General features: G+C 31.2%; 2 protein-coding genes and 1 pseudogene across 3 annotated transcripts; all 3 read left to right on the forward strand.

The window, feature by feature from the left end:
* The first annotated feature begins 868 nt into the window (after positions 1 to 868).
* On the forward strand, positions 869 to 5,348 carry LOC148197719 (CASP-like protein N24). 2 transcript variants are annotated; one of them, XM_088114934.1, is made up of 4 exons: positions 869 to 1,820; positions 1,910 to 2,045; positions 3,544 to 3,612; positions 4,912 to 5,132. In XM_088114934.1, exons 1-3 carry the CDS (start codon positions 1,198 to 1,200, stop codon positions 3,592 to 3,594), a joined length of 810 nt encoding a protein of 269 aa, XP_087971060.1. In that variant the 5' UTR covers positions 869 to 1,197; the 3' UTR covers positions 3,595 to 3,612; positions 4,912 to 5,132. The 2 variants fall into 2 exon arrangements, with proteins under 2 accessions (XP_087971060.1, XP_087971059.1); XM_088114933.1 differs by lacking the exon at positions 3,544 to 3,612 and having other exon boundaries at positions 884 to 1,820; positions 4,912 to 5,348.
* Positions 5,349 to 9,149: 3,801 nt separating this feature from the next.
* On the forward strand, positions 9,150 to 12,750 carry LOC148197720 (2-methylene-furan-3-one reductase-like). Its single transcript, XM_088116411.1, has 4 exons — positions 9,150 to 9,436; positions 11,411 to 11,734; positions 11,951 to 12,110; positions 12,208 to 12,750. Exons 1-4 carry the CDS (start codon positions 9,227 to 9,229, stop codon positions 12,471 to 12,473), a joined length of 960 nt encoding a protein of 319 aa, XP_087972537.1. The 5' UTR covers positions 9,150 to 9,226; the 3' UTR covers positions 12,474 to 12,750.
* Positions 12,751 to 17,637: 4,887 nt separating this feature from the next.
* LOC124843081 (heat shock cognate 70 kDa protein 2 pseudogene) lies at positions 17,638 to 18,659 on the forward strand (annotated as a pseudogene).
* Positions 18,660 to 19,139: the final 480 nt, after the last annotated feature.

Consider the following 19,139-nt stretch of genomic DNA (forward strand, 5'->3'; position numbering starts at 1 on the left):
TTAATTTTTCAAAATAATAAAATTATGTATTTAAAATATAATTATAATTAAAAATTATTTTAAATAACTGTTTATAAAATCAAATATTTATATATTTATATTTTAAGAAAAATGATATTAATAAAAGTGATTTTATATTTAACTTTAAACAAACTCAACATATTTTATATTTTAAACTTTTCAAAATAATAAAATTATATATTTAAGATATGATTATAATTAAAAAATAATTTTAAATAATTTTTTATAACACCAACATTTATATATCTATATTGAAAGAGAAAGGATATTAGTAAAAAATTACTTTATTTAAACTTAAACAAATTTAATATATATTTTTAACTTTTCAAATAATAAAATTATATATTTATTTTGAATAGTTTTTGATAAAAGTAATATTTATATATTTGAATTTAATTAAAAATATATTAGTAAAATTTTATACAAAATTTAGAAATTATTAAACTCGTAAAGCACATAAAAGCAAATAAAACTAAAAATATATTAAAATAAATTAATTTAATTTGGGGTAGTTCCTTTCTAATCCTACTGAATCCACTTTACCTTAGGTTTTGAGTTGAGATTTTTAAAAAACTACTATTAAATGTTCTAACAAAAATAGGACTTAATTTTAGAAAGAGTTAAGGTGAACCTGTAATAAAAAAAATGGAAAGAAGGAAAAGAAGAACGTCTAAAAAAGAAAACAATTTAAACAACATTTCCTATTCATTATTTATTATTTATTTTTAAAATTGAAAAAAGACATGTATTGGATAAGTGTATGCCAAATGGAGGTAATTATTTATATTATTGTGTCTGTCCATTTTATTCAGATTTCTAGAGAGGAAAACTAGAACAGTAACCAATTTTGGTAGTAGACATCATTAATTCACCCCGTGGGACAACGTTGCTTGAACTATAAAGAGATACTTGCAATGTAATTGATTTACACATTATGTATTGGCCTAGTCCTTCCAATCTTTTGTTGTGTTCTTTTTCTTCTGTTGAATTCTGAAGTTACAAACTATCCTTACTAAAGGCTAATTGTGTTGTGATCGTGCTTAGAGAAGATAATCAACATGGTGAGGTATTAGCACTACCAATGTACTGAAGAGAAAACAATACCCAAAGCAAACGAGGGTTAGAAATTTCTTTTCTAAACCCAACAAATGAGTGAGTACCAAAGCAGAAAAAGAAATGAAGAAAGAGAATTCTGAAGAAAAAGCAACGGAACCAACCGAAAAGGTTTCAGGGGACACACAAGAAGAAGAGGACCCAGAGCAAAAGAGAAACCAAGAAAATCAATTCTACTTTGTTTCGGAACCCTCACCATCTATCACTGTCAGTTCTCCTTCCCTCCGAACCCACAAATCCCCTTCGCCGCCACTTCATTCTCTCACCGACTCGCCCATCTCCGATGGCCACTCCTCTCCGCTGCCTCAAAATCCGCCACCCGAATCGTCATCGGACTCGTCGATTTCCGACGGCCACTTCTCGATCGCCGACCAGCGTCTCTCTCCGCCGGTGGTTACGGCTCACCGGTTCCAAGTGGAGCCCGCGGTGGTGACCAAGGTCGATCTCGGTGCCGAGGAGGGTTTCGTAAAAGACGTCGAACAAGCCACCGGAGCCGCCGGTAATCGACGACTGAGACCAGATGTGTCCGGTTTGTTAAAGACGAAAAAAATCGCGACCTGGAGCAAGCTCTTGTTTGGTCTTCGAATAACCGCTTTTGTTTTCTGCTTGGCATCTTTCTCCGTGCTGGCCGCTGATAAGAAACGCGGCTGGGCTCTCGACTCTTTCTATTTGTACAAGGAATTCAGGTATTATATTACTAAGTTCGATCTAGCAATGTTTTTTTTGTAATAATTAGTTAAGGGGTTGGTTTAATATCTTGTGTGTGATTTTGCAGGTATAGTTTGTCAGTGAATGTGATTGGATTTATGCATTCTGGGCTGCAGATTTGTGATCTCTGGCGGTACTTGGCTACGGGAAAGCACGTGGTGGATCACCAGCTATGGGGTTATTTCACTTTCGCACTGGATCAGGTAAAGCCATTACTCTCTGTTATCTATGATATTAAGGGTGTTTTATCTACTAACTAGTTCACTATCGATAGAAGCCTCACTTGGATTTTGAATTTTTTGAATCTGAATTTTGTAATGTTGATTGGGGCTGGCATGATTTGTGCTGAATAATGATAATAATTGAATGATTTGAAAAACCACAACCGAAGACTAATGTATTGTTGAGTGGGATTGGGAGTTGGAAATATTGGTCTGTGAAAACCAATAATCCATCTTGAGATAAATCTTATGTCGAAAAGTATAACACCTTTCGGCCACCTTTTCGCTCTCTTTCCATGTTTTGTGTTGTCGTATGCTTTTAACCGTGCAGTGCAATTAAGTTATTTTTGCCATCCCTAACTTTACTGTAGTAAATTGTTCTTTGAAAACAGTGAAATGGGACAAAAAAAAGTTATGTCCTTAAACTTTGGAGTATTTATAAATGCTCAATAATAGTCCTTCAAAGTTGAGTTGGGTTTGTTTTAAATCTTTCAATTTGTTTTGAGTTATTGTAATTTGAAAAAAGAAAAACTTGATTTAGATCCTCGACTCAAAAATCAATATGAGTACTTCCAAGTAGGCTGATGATAAGAATGCAAAATCGAATTAGGTTGTTATGCAAACAACTTATAATTGTAAGTCATACAAGCAAAATCCTTAATGATATTAAGGGAAAAGAACTAGAAGAAGCATTTTTTTTTCAAATTACTAGGAGTAAAAGGATCAATTCTAGATTTAAAAAAAAAACAAAAATAAACTTCTATAAATTTGAGCTATTCTTTAATGTTTAAATAATAAAACTCAATTTGAGACTAAAACGCTCACTTCAAACAATAGTAAACATTAATATATATATATATATATATATATATATATATATATATATATATATATATATATATATATATAGGGGTTTGTTAACGCGCGTACGCCTGTTTTTCAGTTGGTACATTTTAGCAATGTGTACCGGGTTTTAGTAGACAAAAATATCCTTATATATCATGGATTCTAAGTTCTAAGGTTAAGGGTATTTTAATAATTTTCATTCTCAAAACTAAAAAAAAAGAAACCCCCAAACCCTTACTCACCTCTCTCATTCCTGTAAACCTTTTCTCTTTCATCTTTCTTACTCCAATCTTTTCTCTGTCATCCCTACTGTAGTCCCAATTGAAAAAATCAGAAACACCCTACTGTAGCCCCAATTGAAAAAAATCAGAAACCGTTAAACAATCTTACAAAAAAATGATTTTATAATGAGTTTTGATCTTATAATTTTTGTCTTATCTAATTTTATCCAATTTTCACAAGCATAAAGAAATTGGTAATTGACCTGGAAAAAATCAGAAATACTTGTTGTTAAACAATTTCTTACAAAAATTGACTTTATAATGAGTTTTTATTTTATAATTTTTGTCTTATCTGAAAGAATTGGTAATTGGCCTGGAGGGTTTTTTTAGAGATGATGATTCAACATATGCAGATGATGAAATTAGAGAAATTAGTAAAGATGGTGAAATTGAAGAGATCTTGAATGAGCCTTTGCCTCAAGGTGAATATGTCAATGACTCAACTCTTTAGAAAGACAAATTGTTTAAAGGCAAGTGTTTCTGATTTTTTCAATTGAGGCTACAGTAGGGATGACAGAGAAAAGGTTGGAATGAGAGAGATGAAAGAGAAAGGATTGAGAGGAATGAGAGATGTGAGTAAGGGTTTGGGAGGTTTCTTTTTTTTTTAAGTTTTGAGAATGAAAATTATTAAAATACCCTTAACCTTACAACTTAGAATCCATGATATATAAGGGTATTTTTGTCTACTAAAATCCGGTACACATTGCTAAAATGTACCAACTGAAAAACAGGCGTACGCGCGTTAGCAAATCCCATATATATATATATATATATATATATATATATATATATATATATATATATATATATATATATATATATATATATATTCATATATTTGTATGTATGCATGTATGTAAATGTTAAAATTTTAATTCTTGAGCTTCATAAAATTTGTAAACTCTACATTACAAAACGTCATTAATTTATTTCTTACAGAAGAATTTTAAAACTTCTGAAACTAAAATGTCTGACTTAAGATTGGTAGAATGGCAGGGTGTAATTTAATTTCTTTTCCTATAGTGTGTGATCGTTGACATCAGTGCTCTACTGTTTAATTGTGAGTAGTTAGTAAACAGAAATCTGTTTCTTCGTGTTTGGTGTTCTCGCTTTTTTATTGGACGTTACGCTGAGAAGAAAGCGGGGTTATCGGAAAAGTAGGATAACTTATGAGCCTTTAACAACAAAAAGTATGGATTAAAACGTTTTACCACTTCAAATAGATAATGGTTTTACCCACCACCGTCTTAATTCTTTGAGCTCGTTATTTCAACTGCAATAAGTGTGTTTGGAAATCCATTAGAATAGTATTGAACGGAAGTATTGAACTTTTCAATGCATAAACGAATAAGCGTTGTCAATAAAACAGAAATCAAAACACATACTACTATTTCAATAGGTCAACTATCTTTATACCAAATTTTGTTTCAAAGATAACCAAATAAAAATCACCTGGCTGCTATAAAAATGGACTGGACTGCATATCCATTCTTGTTTTTTCACCAGCAAGAAATAAATGATGGTGGTAGTATTAACCTTACCATAATGAGTGTTGATTTATGATCCTGTTTTGTGACACTTTTCTAGAATGAATGTTTATCAAAAGGATGGCTGAGATTATAGGCTAAATGCTCACTTCTACTCTAGACTCGCTCTAGTTGAACTTATAATCCTTGATTCTAAACCTTACCAGTTTCTGAACTTCTGGTTTTCAAATGCAGATATTGACATACCTTCTTATGTCATCATCATCATCGGCTGCCACTAGAGCTTATGACTGGATATCCAATTGGGGCGAGGACAAGTTCCCCTACATGGCAAATGCATCTGTGGCTTTGTCTTTGGTTGCTTTTGTTGCCTTTGCCTTGGCCTCTCTTGTCTCAGGTTCTATCATTGTAAGATTCAGATAATATATACATATACAGTGTGTGAGGTGTGCAAACTGTATCTGCTCCGCTAGATTAAGTTTTATCCTTTCTTGGATGGAAGTTGTCCTACTATATTTTCGACAAGGAGACTCACTTTGTACAGAAAGGAAAATTCTCTTTGTTTGTGATAATTTTGTTTGTATGGATACAGGTAGATCAGCTTGTGGAACTGGCATCTATATGAATTCTCACTTTGGAATTTTAGTGAAGATGGTGTTTGATTTAGATTACTTTAATTGGGTGGTTGGTGGTTTTTCTCACCTTTTAGCAACAGGCACCACGGGTGCTGTAAGAAAAGTGAGCATGTGATATTTTGATTAAATTAATTCACTATATTTTTAAGTTTTAGAATAACTTTTCAGAAAATACGAAAATAAAATACACAACACAGTTTTAAACCCTACAAGATCTTTTATTACTAGTGAATTTTACAACAAACCACCTTTGACAACCTAATCAAGAAAAAAAAATCATAGAAATAACATTAAAGGAATAACATTATCTAAAATGTTTGAAAAGAAAGGTTATTATACCATGAATTCTTAAACTAAAGATATGAAACATAAGATCAAAGATATACGGTGCTTTACTTGAAAGGCAACGTTTCAAATCAATAACAAATGTTGTTAAATTTTCCAAGCCAACAAAAATATAAACCTTGTATTCAATCAACTAGATAAAATTTTATATACATCAAAAGATTATCAGTTTCTCTATCTAGTGTCTAATCACGTGATCTTTGATAACTAAAATACAAATATAATATCTTAACCAACCAAGAGTGGGTACTTGCCAAGAATTAGTGAGCAATCACGTGATCTTTGATCACTAAAATACAAATATAATATCTTAACCAAATACAAATATAATATCTTAACCAAGAGTGGGTACTTGGTTAGCTAAGAATGACTGTTATTCAAAAAATACTTTAAATGACTAAGTTGTGAGAGTTCTGTGTAACTCTAGGTTCATTCTTGATACCTACAACCTATAATCACCAAACTTTAGTATGATTTTTCAATGGACGCCTGAATGGATTACTTACATTAAGATTGAGACTCTATATCTAGTTGTAGCTCTAGATTTATTCTTAATATCTAAAAACATACAAGAAAATTGATTAGAATATAACTTGGAACTAGTGTTTACTCAATCTCAAGCTAGTGAAATAAGATGAGTAATCAATTCATCCAACAACAGGCATAAATCAATTTATAAATGTGTGATCAAAAGCAAACCTTCATTAATAAATATAGTATTGAATACAAAAGAGTTTGACGTGGTTTACATTTCATTTCAACACCTAGGAGATTTAGCTCCTCATAATGGATGGAACGAAGTTAATACAAGAAAAAAAACTTCATCTCCTAGTCCTTTAAGGATGTTTTTTAAAATACAAAGGAAGTGTGTGAGAAGACCTCTAAAGTCTCTCTCTAAATCTCTCTAAAAGAGTCTCTCAAAAGTTTTTCAAAAAGCTATCTTAAAATAGAGGTGAAATCCTATTTTTTAGACTCTCATAGTGTGGTTTCAATGGTGGCCTCTTTGGCTTCAAGTGTGAGGTTTCCTTCCATTGGTTTCCTCTATGACTTAAGCTGTGTGTTTTTAGGCTGGAGTGTCTTGAGATTACTTCTAAGTGAATGATTCTTCATTAATTAAGTCTCATGAATTAAGCCTTAAGTGAAGGCTTGAGATTTCCTTAGTTTTCTTCGTGTGACTTAAGCCTCATATTTCACACTATAGCCTCACTAAAGTCAATTTGTTGTATTTTGTCATAATTTTTCTATTTTTTTCTCTTTAGTTCCTTTAAATATATATTCATATCTAGATAACCTTGATTTTATTAATGTCTAGTGAAATTTTTCATGAAACTTTCTCAATCACTAAATATAGTATTTTCTAAAATGCAAACCATAATCAATAATTTGGATGTTACACAAAGCTTTCAATTTGAGAAGTGTGTTCTCTCAACAAGTAGCGCTCATAGTTTATATCCTCTCATAAAAGATTTCTTTATAATCTTTTAAATATATATTTCTTTTTAGATAATGGTTTGTTGTTATACGTGGTTTGTTATTAAAAAACAAATACTTGTACTTTATCTTAGAGAAAGATATCACTTTTATATATTCGATGTAAGCCAATATGGACATATGAAAATGCTTGTAATCAAATTTTGATTGATAAAACCATTGAAGAACTAGGTGTAGCATAATAAAGGGAAATCGATATAAAATTCTACGTTTTATACTTTCTTGTGTATTACTCTTATACATTCGTTAGTTGTCTTTTACAAGTATCCTGAAAATATATTTTGAAAACATTTTCCAATTATTACATTTTTGGTTAATCATTGCATTATTGTAATAAATTTTAAAAATCATTTATATAATCTTTTATTAAACTCCATTTCTAAAGTTAATATACTATTTTCATAGTAATTACTACATTACATAAAAATAAGAGTGTGTAAAATTATCTAAAGACCAAAAAAGTGAACGAAGAAATATGAAAAGATTAATTATCACGGTGAAACACATGGTTCTATAAAGGAAAATTCAATGTAATTTTTTCAATAAATATTTCAAAAATGTAAAAGTTTATATTACTTTCAACGTTAACTCCTCTTCGCCTTCTATTAATTTATTAATTTTCTTCCTGGTGTTATATGTTCGTTATTGTGAAATCATTTCTTAATAACCATGTTAGATATGCATATGCATTTCATATTGCCAAATTTACATAATAGAATTATAATCTATTTTAAAGTATTATATTTAAGTGTGTTTTATTTAAAATCATAAATTTAGGTAATAGTTGATTGTTAAATTCAAATGACAAATGTTTTTGAACAACTGAAAATAGGATTTGTTGTTAGTTAAATAAAATAACTCAAAATATTTTCGCTTATCGCAATTTTACTTCCGTCTTGTTTATTTTAAAACACAAAAAGTTTGAAGAAAGAAATGAAAAAAAAGAAGAAAACACAAAGAAAAACGCAAAAAGAAAAAGAAGAAAATTTTTTAAAAAATACAATATTAACTCTAAAGTATTTGTGTGGAGTTAAAAATAGGTATTATCTATCCGTTATTTACCTTATCTAAAACATTCATCTTGTTACAGATAAGTGTGAAAAAAAAACCATAAATATAAAAAGCATTCGCGAATATTCAATGGATAACTACAAAATATATATATATATATATTAATTTTAAATAAAATTACACATTAAAATATTAATGTCAATAATTGTTTTTTGAAAATAAATTTAAATAAGTTGTACTAAAATACATTCTAAACTATTACTTTTTTTTTATAAAAATAACTTTAATTTCTTATGTTTAAGTAAACAATTTAAATATATAAAGTGAAAGTTTTAAGTAATTATTCAATTGGTAATAATTTTTTAACTAATAACTTTATTTTGATAATTTGATATTTTTTTAAAATATTCAAATAAAATTAATTTTTAATATGTACCAAGTATCTACTGGATACCATAATATTTATATTCGTTCAGTCAAATAGCAGATAAGCCATTAAACATATCTTGTTAATATTCTTTACCCATTTTGCCCACGAAGGATACTAATTTTTTTCGTCATTCATTAAGTGAGAAAGAAAAGATAGTTGATTATGCTTAAATGATTAAAATGATAAATTAGAAAACAAAAAGGTTAATAAAAAGTAATTAAATACATTCAATTAGTTATTTGTTTTGTTTAAATAAATTTATTATTTATTATATTTATTTTCCCTTTTCACTCACTTTGATATTTTTCATCATCTAATCTAAATAAAATATAAAACATATCTTATATTTCCTAATGAAATAAACTAATGAACAAAATTATAAACTAATGAACAAAATTATGCATGATTTGATTGAGTTAATTTATAATAAAAAAAACTAGTTCCTTGGATGAAAAGTACAGTAATAAGGAATTATTGCTCCGAATCAACGACTAATGAGGTTAAACGTGCATTTCTAATCGTATGGTCACCATAAGTCAACAATGCTGATATTTATTCTTTAAACCACTTTCCCTTTGCATTCACTCTGCATCTGACTCCTACTTTCCTTCATTGTTGTTCGAGCAGCAGAAGGAGAATGGCTGCAACATCAGTGCCTTCTCACATGAAAGCTTGGACTTACTCGGAGTATGGCAAATCCGGCGAAGTTCTCAAGTTTAACAGCAGCGTGGCTTTACCTCCGGTGAAGGAAGATCAGGTCCTCATCAAGGTCGCTGCTGCTTCCATTAACCCCATTGATTACAAGAGAATGGAAGGTCATTTCAAGAACTCCGATTCCCCTTTACCCGTAAGTAACATTATTTCATTACCCCCAATTTCTGTTATGCTTCGCTTTTTTCTAACTTTTTCTCACTTTAAATTATAATAATTTTAATTTTTGTTAACTTTGTCTTAATTTCGTTAATGTTTAAGAAAATTGAACAGATGTTCGACTTTTGGGAATTGTTATATCTGATTGTTAAAAGAAAAATTAACCTTAATATTTCATTGCAGTGTTTCACTTTTTACTATTTATTTTATAATTTAGTATTCTTATTGATTTCTTCGACGTTAACTTAACGTTAATTGTTCATTTAATCGACACGCGTAGTAATTATTAAAAGCCAAATATTTATTTAATTACCTTAAGTATTAACAAAATTTAAATGAAATTAAGATAATCAAATTGTTATACTACAACTTAATTATTATTTTTATTATACTAAAAATGAAATAGTTTAATTCTTATTATATTCAACTGATAATTTGCTTTTTAAGAAATCATAATGAAATATAGAGATTTTATTTGGAATTGAGCTTAACACATTTTTACATAATTGCTAATTTAAAAAGGGATTATTATTCACTTATATATTTAAAATAAAATTTATCTTTGATTGAACTTAGTCACTTAAAACATAGGTTTGGTGAAACCGATTATTTACTCTATAAAATAATAATGTAATATGAAGATTTTAGTAGGAATTGAGCTTAACTCATTTTTACATAATTTCCAATTTAAAAGGGGACTATTACCCACTTATATATATTGAAAATAATTTTTATCTATAAAGTAAAAACCTTATATGTATAAGATAATTAATACATAGGTTTGGTCAAATTGGAATCTGTTGATTAGAGAAGGAAGTTGTTTTTTCCTGTCTTAGTAGTTATACAAAATGATTTACTCATTTTATTGATAACTAACCTTTTACGGTGACCATGTATAAAAGAAAAAAGAATAATCTAAGTTGGCTTGAGATAAGATAAATAGTTTATGTCGGTGAGGTTTAATCTCTTTATCATTAATATGTTATTGGGTCACCTATAATATTCTTCATAAACTAAAGCGATGGCACCATGCACCAGGAAAATAGTGTATATAACTCTCATAATTGACTGCTCAGATCCAGATTCTAATTCACCAATTATTAAATTTTGTTTGTCGTTCATTTACAATTTGGAATTGATGTTGAATGGATTCAAAACTAATTAGTTTTACCAACTTGAAATATTTTTTGTTTTAAATGTATGTTTTTAGACAAGGTACGCAAAAGCATGCCTTTTTATAAAATATTTATCTCAAATAAAAATAATTCTGAATGAAGAAATTAGGTAAGCATTTCTATACGCTTCCAAAAGTCCGTTTGAGCAGTGACAAATCCCAGCAAAAAAACAGACTTAGAGTTTTTTAATACACATTAATTTTTTAATGAATAATACAACACATAATGATACGTAAATACAAAAAAATATTGTCAAAAGTATTATCTATTTTTAATACATTTGGTTGATTGTGACTTGTTATACTTTTCTAAAAAAGTTAAATGTAAACGTATAAAATTTGTTTTTATATAAATTTTGATATGTTTTCATCTTTAAATTTTAAAAATAAATAAACGTAATTTTTTTAATTTAATATTAATTTTTTTAATTTATTAAACAGATTTTAGTTTAATATTTTGAGATATTTTAACTTAAATATTAGTTTGAAATATATTTTTATATTTAAAAAATAATATCATTTCATTAAAAAAATCATATTCATTTGTTTTTAAAGTTTAAAAATAAAAATATATTAAAATTTAATAGGAAAATAAAAGTGGCTAAGGTATTAAAAAAGTGGATAACTAAATCATACATTTGAGTGGATAACTAAAAATAAAAAAATGGCTAAAGGTCATAAAAAAGTGAGGAATTTTTCAATTTCTAATTATATCCTTAATTTCTTCTTTCGTATTTGATTTGATTTATTATTTTACGCTGGGGGGTTGATGTGAAGACTGTTCCGGGATTTGATGTTGCTGGAGTGGTGGTCAAAGTGGGAAGTGAAGTGAAGAAATTCAAGGTTGGCGATGAAGTCTACGGTGATATCAATTTGAAAGCTTTGGAATATCCGAAGGTGATTGGTTCTTTGGCAGAATACACTGCTGCAGAAGAGAGACTATTGGCTCACAAGCCACAGAGTCTGAGCTTTTTTGAGGCTGCTAGCCTTCCTTTAACACTTGAGACAGCTTATGAAGGCCTCGAACGAACTGGGTTCTCTGCAGGTAAATCTATCCTTGTGCTTGGAGGTGCTGGTGGAGTTGGAACCCATGTTATTCAGGTAGAGTAACACCTCCTGCAATGTATTCATTCATTAATCCATATGCCTTTTTAGATCTATCCTTTCTGTTCTCTTATCCATAGATTTCTTAAGGGTATAATGTGATTTTTCATAAATGATCCTTTGTCAACTCTTTATGTCTTCCTGTGGTCTCAAAACTTCCATATCAATATTTCCTGGAAAGTGATTGTAATCAATAATGCCTTGTTCACACAGCTTGCAAAGCATGTATATGGAGCATCCAAGGTAGCAGCCACAGCTAGCACCAGAAAATTGGAGTTATTGAGCAATTTGGGGGCTGACTTGCCAATTGATTATACTAAAGAGAATTTTGAAGACTTGTCTGAAAAGTTTGATGTGGTGTATGATACAGTAGGTCAGATTCTGAACCCATTCTTTTATCAGAAGAAGTCCATGAAGTTATTCATGTATCCTGTGGAACACTAACTTTTTTTGCCTGAACTCCAAAACAGGGCAAACTGAACTGGCATTCAAGGCCTTGAAAGAAGGAGGCAAAGTTGTGACCATAGTACCACCTGGGTTTCCTCCAGCTATATTGTTCATTCTCAGTACTGATGGGGGTATTTTAGAGAAACTAAACCCCTATTTTGAGAGTGGTAAGTTGAAGCCAATACTTGACCCCAAGAGCCCCTTTCCATTTTCTCAGGCTGTTGAAGCCTTTGCCCATCTGGAAACAAACAGGGCAACTGGAAAAGTTGTTATCTATCCCATTCCATGAACATGAGCTTCTTTGTTAAAATCTATGGTGCTCTCTACGATCCAAAGTTTGTGTTATAACTGTGAGAAACAGTGATAATGTTCTCCATAACTTGAAGCTACGTTGTTTCTTTGAAGACCATGTGTTGTAGAATAAGCAGAATTATGTCTTACAGGCATTGGCGTGGATGCAACTGAGCCTTCAACATAGTGTGGCTTGTAATTTCCTTTTGGGTACGTATTGTGGTTTGCAGTTTTGGCTAATGAAATAATCAAATGGTTTTTAATATTTAGCTCTACTTTACGCTGCATTTTATAGTAATTTAGGGAGACAAAAACTTTAATTACAATCTAGTTTCATCTAAACTTTCTCTTACATATTCATGTTTGCTAAAACATTGATGGCTTCATAAGTGAAGGCCTAATTGTGGTGAACTTTTAGGAAAATTGCATATTTAGTTTTAGTGAATAATGTGTCGTTGTTGATCGATGCTCCCTATGAAAGTTTCTTTCTGGATGATTCAGAGAACGTTTGCAACAATATGTTTGCATACACGTTTCTGGAAACAAATAGATATTGGTAGCAAAATCACATTTGGTGATCAAATAAATTTGGAGTCAAATTAGCAAGGTTTTATATATTTTACGGCTATCGTTAAATCTTGGAAGTTATAAACTGAGATGATAGTTATATGTCTACTTTAATTACACATTTGTTTTACGTGAAAATAAACATGTTAATTTTATTTAATTATAAAATAAATACTAATTGTGAATATTTTTTAGACTAACGATTTAAGGTTATCAATTTGGTTTAAATGGAAAACTACAATAAAAGTAAAATAACCTTCTGATAAATAATAAAGTTGAATATAATAATCAATTCTAGAACGAAATATCTGTGTGCTTATTTTTAACAAGAATCTAAATTTCATAAATAAACGGATAAAAAGTAAAACTTACACATGTTAAATAGTTTTAAATATAAGGTTTAAAGTATTGACTAATGTAATAAACAACATCCAGGACCGATCAAATCGTTTTTATTGCGAAAAATAAAAATAATCAACCTGACATCAATTTGATACCAATAACCATAATAAAAGTCTCAAATTCTTTAAACGTTATTAAACGAAAATTCGAAATAAACATTTACAACCTCTAAACAAACAATAGCCCGTTCAACATAATAGAAAAATATCAATAATATTCAAAATATCCTAAAAGAAAATAAAATTTTCATTAACTCAATAACCTCATCGCTTTAAGTATCTACTTAATTATTTATAACATCATCTACTCTCGTATAATGACACAAATTATACAATCAGTGTACAAACACAAGCAAGCAAAGGTGAACTAACAGAATAAACATCAAAATATCAATACAACATTTATATCACAGTCATTAAGTTTATTCTAACAACATCAATACATATTAAGACTATAATGAACAATACAATAGCAACCCATACTTTCTCTTAAAACAAAAACATGAACAACCCATTAGCTCTATGCAACATGTCAATAAAAAGCAACTCGTGTCAATACCAACCATCTTTATAAATTTATGTCATCTTCCATACTTCGCTGCACCATTTCTATTTACCAAAACAGAATTATACAATTTGTCCTTCACCACAGCTTCAGACCTATCTCCCTTCATCCTTACAAGCCTATGAGCAAAAGTTCAATGTTGCTCCCTTCGGAACTATACTCAACATGAACTGGAACCCTACACATGAGATATTCATCCCCTTCTACCCTTTCGAAAGAGGAAAGAGCAACACTCAAATTCTAGTCTCTTATACTACCCATTTTGGATGAAGAGACACATCTCTTCTGTTGAGACAAGATCGTTTAGAGAAGAGATTGGATGCATCTCTAGTTTTGAAGCTTAATAAACAACATAATCTTGGGTAATCAAATGTCTAAGAAAATGAAAAAAAAAACATAGATATATCTCGGAAAGAACAAAATTTAATTCTCGAGAAGTCATAAGAAAAACTGTTTGAACACCAAATAATTGACAAATTAGAATCATTTAAGCGTAAAGCTAAATCAGAGTGAAAATCAAAGGATTTATCTTAGGTTACACAAAGCGTATAAATATTAAAAAGCGAAAGAGATAAGTTAAAATGACATGACATATCCTTGAGCAAAAGCGTCTGATCAATAAGAAAAGCTACATAGATTTGTTAAGACACTATACATATACAAACTCATAAAGTAATGTGTATTAAAGTGTCTAAGTGAATCTCGCCATGTAAGAGGTGCAAAAATCTGTCAAATAAAACAAGTGTTACAACATCGTCTAAAGCACATATGCACAAAATGAAAGAATATACCTTTAAGTCTAAAGGATGACACTTCACTCCTAAGAAGAGATGTAATACAAAAAGTTCTTGTCACAAAATTAATCAGTGCTATAAGAGGAGAAAAAGATTGCTAAGACAAGATAGGATTGTCTAGCATCCTCATACGTTTGAGGTTTAATGAACAACAATAAATGAAATGAGCATTTGACAAATTATTATCTTTGTAAAAACAATATCGTTGAATGAGAAGCATCTTATGAAAAAGCATTGTAAGATTTTAATGTTTAAAGAAAAATTTTAATATTTAATAAACTCATTAATATCTTAGTAGATGCACTATATTAAACAATATCCTTACAAAACACGTCAATAAGTTATAAGAGAGTCTTGCTATATATTGCTGAATAATGCTAAATAAACTCTCACTATGCCTTGCAAAATAATGTGTTAATGATGTTTTCAAAAAATGTGCTAAATCCTATAAACAAATGTTCCAAAAATAAAAGTGTTGAGAAACATTGTCCTAAACACACTGTTGAAACTTATCAGAGATCACTAAAAGATGGGCGGTTAGTAAACACCTCCTAAAGGCTAAATGATTTCTTTGTGCAAATTGATATCTACATCCAATGATGAAACCTTTATGAATTACTTGGTATCTTCTCAAAAATGCTTAAACGATCAAATCTTGTTTGAACGATAAATTTTTTGAAAAGAACATAGTTGTTCTGAACACACATTAAAGAGCATTAAATGCATAATGTTTTAAAACAACAAAAGTGATAAGACATATTTTCCTGCATGCATATCTACTTTACGCTTTGCAGTTGTCTATGTCAAGTATCCACATACTCTATCATATATAAGTCAGAAGTGGATGTTAGAGACAAAGAAGACACATGGAATGTTCTCACCATCAAAAGTCACCATAAAAAGTTCATACAACCTATTTTTGATAAAGTACTAAAAATGCATGCCCACTCTAACATGTAGACTTCAACCTATGGTTGCTTCCTATGAAAAAAGCTAGGATGACTTGAAGATCAAAGACAAGCATCATCTAATGGATATTTTCTCATGAAGCCTATAAATAGAAGATCACCGGATGAGAAGATCTAAAGGATAGGCACACAAGTACCATTAAGCAAAAATCACCCTCGTGAGAGAACAACATGTTTGAGAATACAGTCCGAGCTATATATAGAGTCAAAAGCTTACATTTGTATGAGGAATGAAAGACCTACAATGTCTGCTAGTTTGAGTTGTATTGTAAACACATCCTTTTTATGAGGGTAATCGTCTAAGACTTGTAAACAATCTCATTGATTGCACATTCCAAAGGAATTCAAACACTTGATGATTAACTCAGTTGGGTTAAATACTTAGCTAGGTAGTGTATCAGGTTGATACTGGGATTACCTAGTGGAAACCAAGAGTGGGTGGTGTTACGACAAAATCGTCTACACGTCCAAACAGTCTCATGTTTTGAAGTTTAATCAAATAACATTAAATGAGATAAGAATCTGAAAATACCTAAGCCCAAAAAATTGGATAGATAGAAACACAAATGCTAGAAACAAGATTTCCATAAGTAGGATNGCAGAAACATGTTCCTTAGCCAGGATGGCAGAATTACTCGAGCAGACATGTAGGGGAGGCTACAGGTTTGTGAGGTAGGGTACAAGAGTGCGACTGATTCATTTCATTATGGAGCTATGGTACTGTGGAAGCTCATGGTGTTATTCGTGATGAATGATTCATGATGAGGTTAATTCTGATGGAGGTACATGTGTTGATGTTTCTGGATAACGATGTGTTTGAAGATAATATTATACGGATAACCTTGATGGTATAGTTACGGTATGAATGATGAGAATGTTGATGATGATCATGGTGTAGAAATGATTCTGTTAGTATGATAGCGCTGTAGATGATTGATTTGTTATTAAGTTGTGTTTGCTTCCTATGTACAAAGTTTATTGTTATTGGTTGTTCTATAGTAGCTTACCCATATTTGTTTGTGGTTGTGTATTGTAATGATCGATAACTTTTGGTTATACGGGAGCAATGAATTTTGCAATGCTCCAGATGCATGATAAAGACGCGAGAGTGGGAAAAAGACTTGGTTATTTAAAGTTTTTGTGCTATAAACTTTAGAAACAATGTAATTGAGTTTACTTTATTTCGTTTTTATTTGATTATTTTCGGTATTATATAATTGGATTTCCGCAATGGTGTTATGGTTTTAAAATTTTTAAATTTCACTTGTGATCGGGACATCCTAAAAATCGGGATGTTACACCTTTGATGAAGATCCATGGTCACCGACCTTCGGTAAGGCCGGCCATGATTCCTTTGGTGAAGATCCATGGGGTGGCCTAGTACTTGAGACCAGGGTAGGCCGAGCAGTTGAGGCCAAAGAAAGACCGAACAATTAAGTTCGAACACTTTAGGCCAAGTGTTTTATTTGCAAGGTCCTATCATCTCCACAGTAAAAAAGAAGCAATTCAAATTTGAACGGTCAGAAAGAGTGTAGTCAATCGGGCTAACACATTTACGAGGTTAAACAATTAATATCAAGCTGGCTTAGGTTATAAGGTTGGATGACCATGCAAGCGAGACCGTTCGGTCTTCGGTTGAACGTTTGAAGGCCAAAATGAGAAATCGATATTAGAATGTGTAACGACTGAGATGTTAGTGCTTAATGCCTTGTGACCTGTATAAGAGATGAAGACGTTGACCGTGATAATATGGATAGGCACCACTCGTAATATGCTAAACAAGGGTTCATTCTCAACTTCGAAACCCAGCCGCGGTTCTAAACCTCTCAGATCTCTCTTCGTCCGCTGACAGAACATCAAACTTAGCATGGCCAACAAAGGTGAGGGTCCATCCATTGGAATTGATCTCAGAACCACGTACTCCTACAACAAGTGTCTAGTAGTATGATCGCGTCGAGATCATTACCAATGACCAAGGTAGCAAAACGACGCCATCTTACATAGGGTTCACCGACACCGAGCGTCTCATCGGTGATGCCGCCAAGAACCAAGTAGCCATGAACCTTAATAACACCGTTTTTTATGCCAAGAGATTGATTGGTCGTAGGTTCATCGATGCCTCTATTCAGAGTGATATTAAATTGTGGCCTTTTAAGGTGCTTTCTGGACCTAGTGATAAGCCAATGATGGAGGTTAATTACAAGGGTGAAGATATGCAGTTTTCCGCCGAAGAAATCTCTTTTGTGGTACTTATGAAAATGCGTGAGATTGCTAAAGCTTATCTTGGAACTACAGTCAAGAATGTTGTTGTTATTATCCCTACTAACTTTAATGATTCCTAGCGTCAAGCTACCAAGAATGCTGATGTTATCGTTGGTCTTAATGTCATACAAATTATCAATGAGCCTATTACTGCGACTATTGCTTATGGTCTTGACAAGAAGGCTACCAGCGTTAGTGAGAAGAATGTGTTGATTTTTTATCTAGGGGGTGGTACCTTTGATGTCTCTTTACTAACCATTGAAGAAGGTATCTTTGAGGTGAAAGGCACAACTATGGACACTCATCTCGGAGGTGAGGATTTTGATAACAGGATGGTGAATCATTTTTTTCAAGAGTTCAAGAGAAAGACAAGAAGGATATCAATGCCAACCCTAGAGCACTTAAGAGGTTGCTTGTGAGAGGGCAAAGAGAACTCTATCCTCCACTGCCCAAACCACCGTTGAAATTGATTCTTTGTATTAAGGAATTGATTTCTGTTCCACCATTACCATTACCAGTTGAGAAGTGTTTAAGGGATGCTAAGATGGACAAAGGACTGTCCATGATGTTGTTCATGTTGGTGTTTCTACTAGAATTCCCACCTGTGGAGGGCTCGATAAGAGTTGAAAACCATTATCTGCGGGCCAGTTGCTCAAAGTTGGTCAAGGTTGAGCACATTACACAGGGAGAAACCTGGGGCTAGGCGACTAGGTGATTGTCTTCCATTGTACCGCTCATCTCGTTCCTTGTGGCTAGAGGAGATGCCGCTCGATCCCATAGTGGGTGACAAAATGTTTTGGTTTAGGGTTGAGGTCATTCCAAGCTCTTCTGAAGACCAAATAGGCTCCCTAATGATCCTTCATCATCCAAGTTATGTTGTTCGCCCTCTCTCCTTCTTGTCCAAGGTGTGTGGGTGGATACCTGTTAAAGGCACTCCTATATTCAAGTTAGTGATTTTACTCAATAATTTTGTGATAAAAATGAGTAATCAGAATTAATTACATTTCCTCCATGTCTAACATATATTTATAAATCTTATAATGGGCTTACAATTAGGTTTGATCCATTAATTACTAATAAATGACTTTCATTATTCATATTAATTGA

This window comes from Vigna umbellata, chromosome 5, assembly GCF_029865625.1.
Source record: "Vigna umbellata cultivar VRB3 chromosome 5, Vumbellata_1.0, whole genome shotgun sequence".
NCBI classification, from domain to species: domain Eukaryota; kingdom Viridiplantae; phylum Streptophyta; class Magnoliopsida; order Fabales; family Fabaceae; genus Vigna; species Vigna umbellata.

Excerpts from the sequence above, each read along its gene's own strand:
- LOC148197720 (XM_088116411.1), top strand. The coding sequence starts at position 9,227 with ATGGCTGCAACATCAGTGCCTTCTCACATGAAAGCTTGGACTTACTCG. Across the intron at positions 9,437-11,410 it reads ACTCCGATTCCCCTTTACCC|ACTGTTCCGGGATTTGATGT; the intron begins GTAAGTAACATT and ends GTTGATGTGAAG. Across the intron at positions 11,735-11,950 it reads TTGGAACCCATGTTATTCAG|CTTGCAAAGCATGTATATGG; the intron begins GTAGAGTAACAC and ends TTGTTCACACAG.
- LOC148197719 (XM_088114933.1), top strand. The coding sequence starts at position 1,198 with ATGAAGAAAGAGAATTCTGAAGAAAAAGCAACGGAACCAACCGAAAAG. Across the intron at positions 1,821-1,909 it reads TATTTGTACAAGGAATTCAG|GTATAGTTTGTCAGTGAATG; the intron begins GTATTATATTAC and ends GTGATTTTGCAG. Across the intron at positions 2,046-4,911 it reads TCACTTTCGCACTGGATCAG|ATATTGACATACCTTCTTAT; the intron begins GTAAAGCCATTA and ends TTTCAAATGCAG.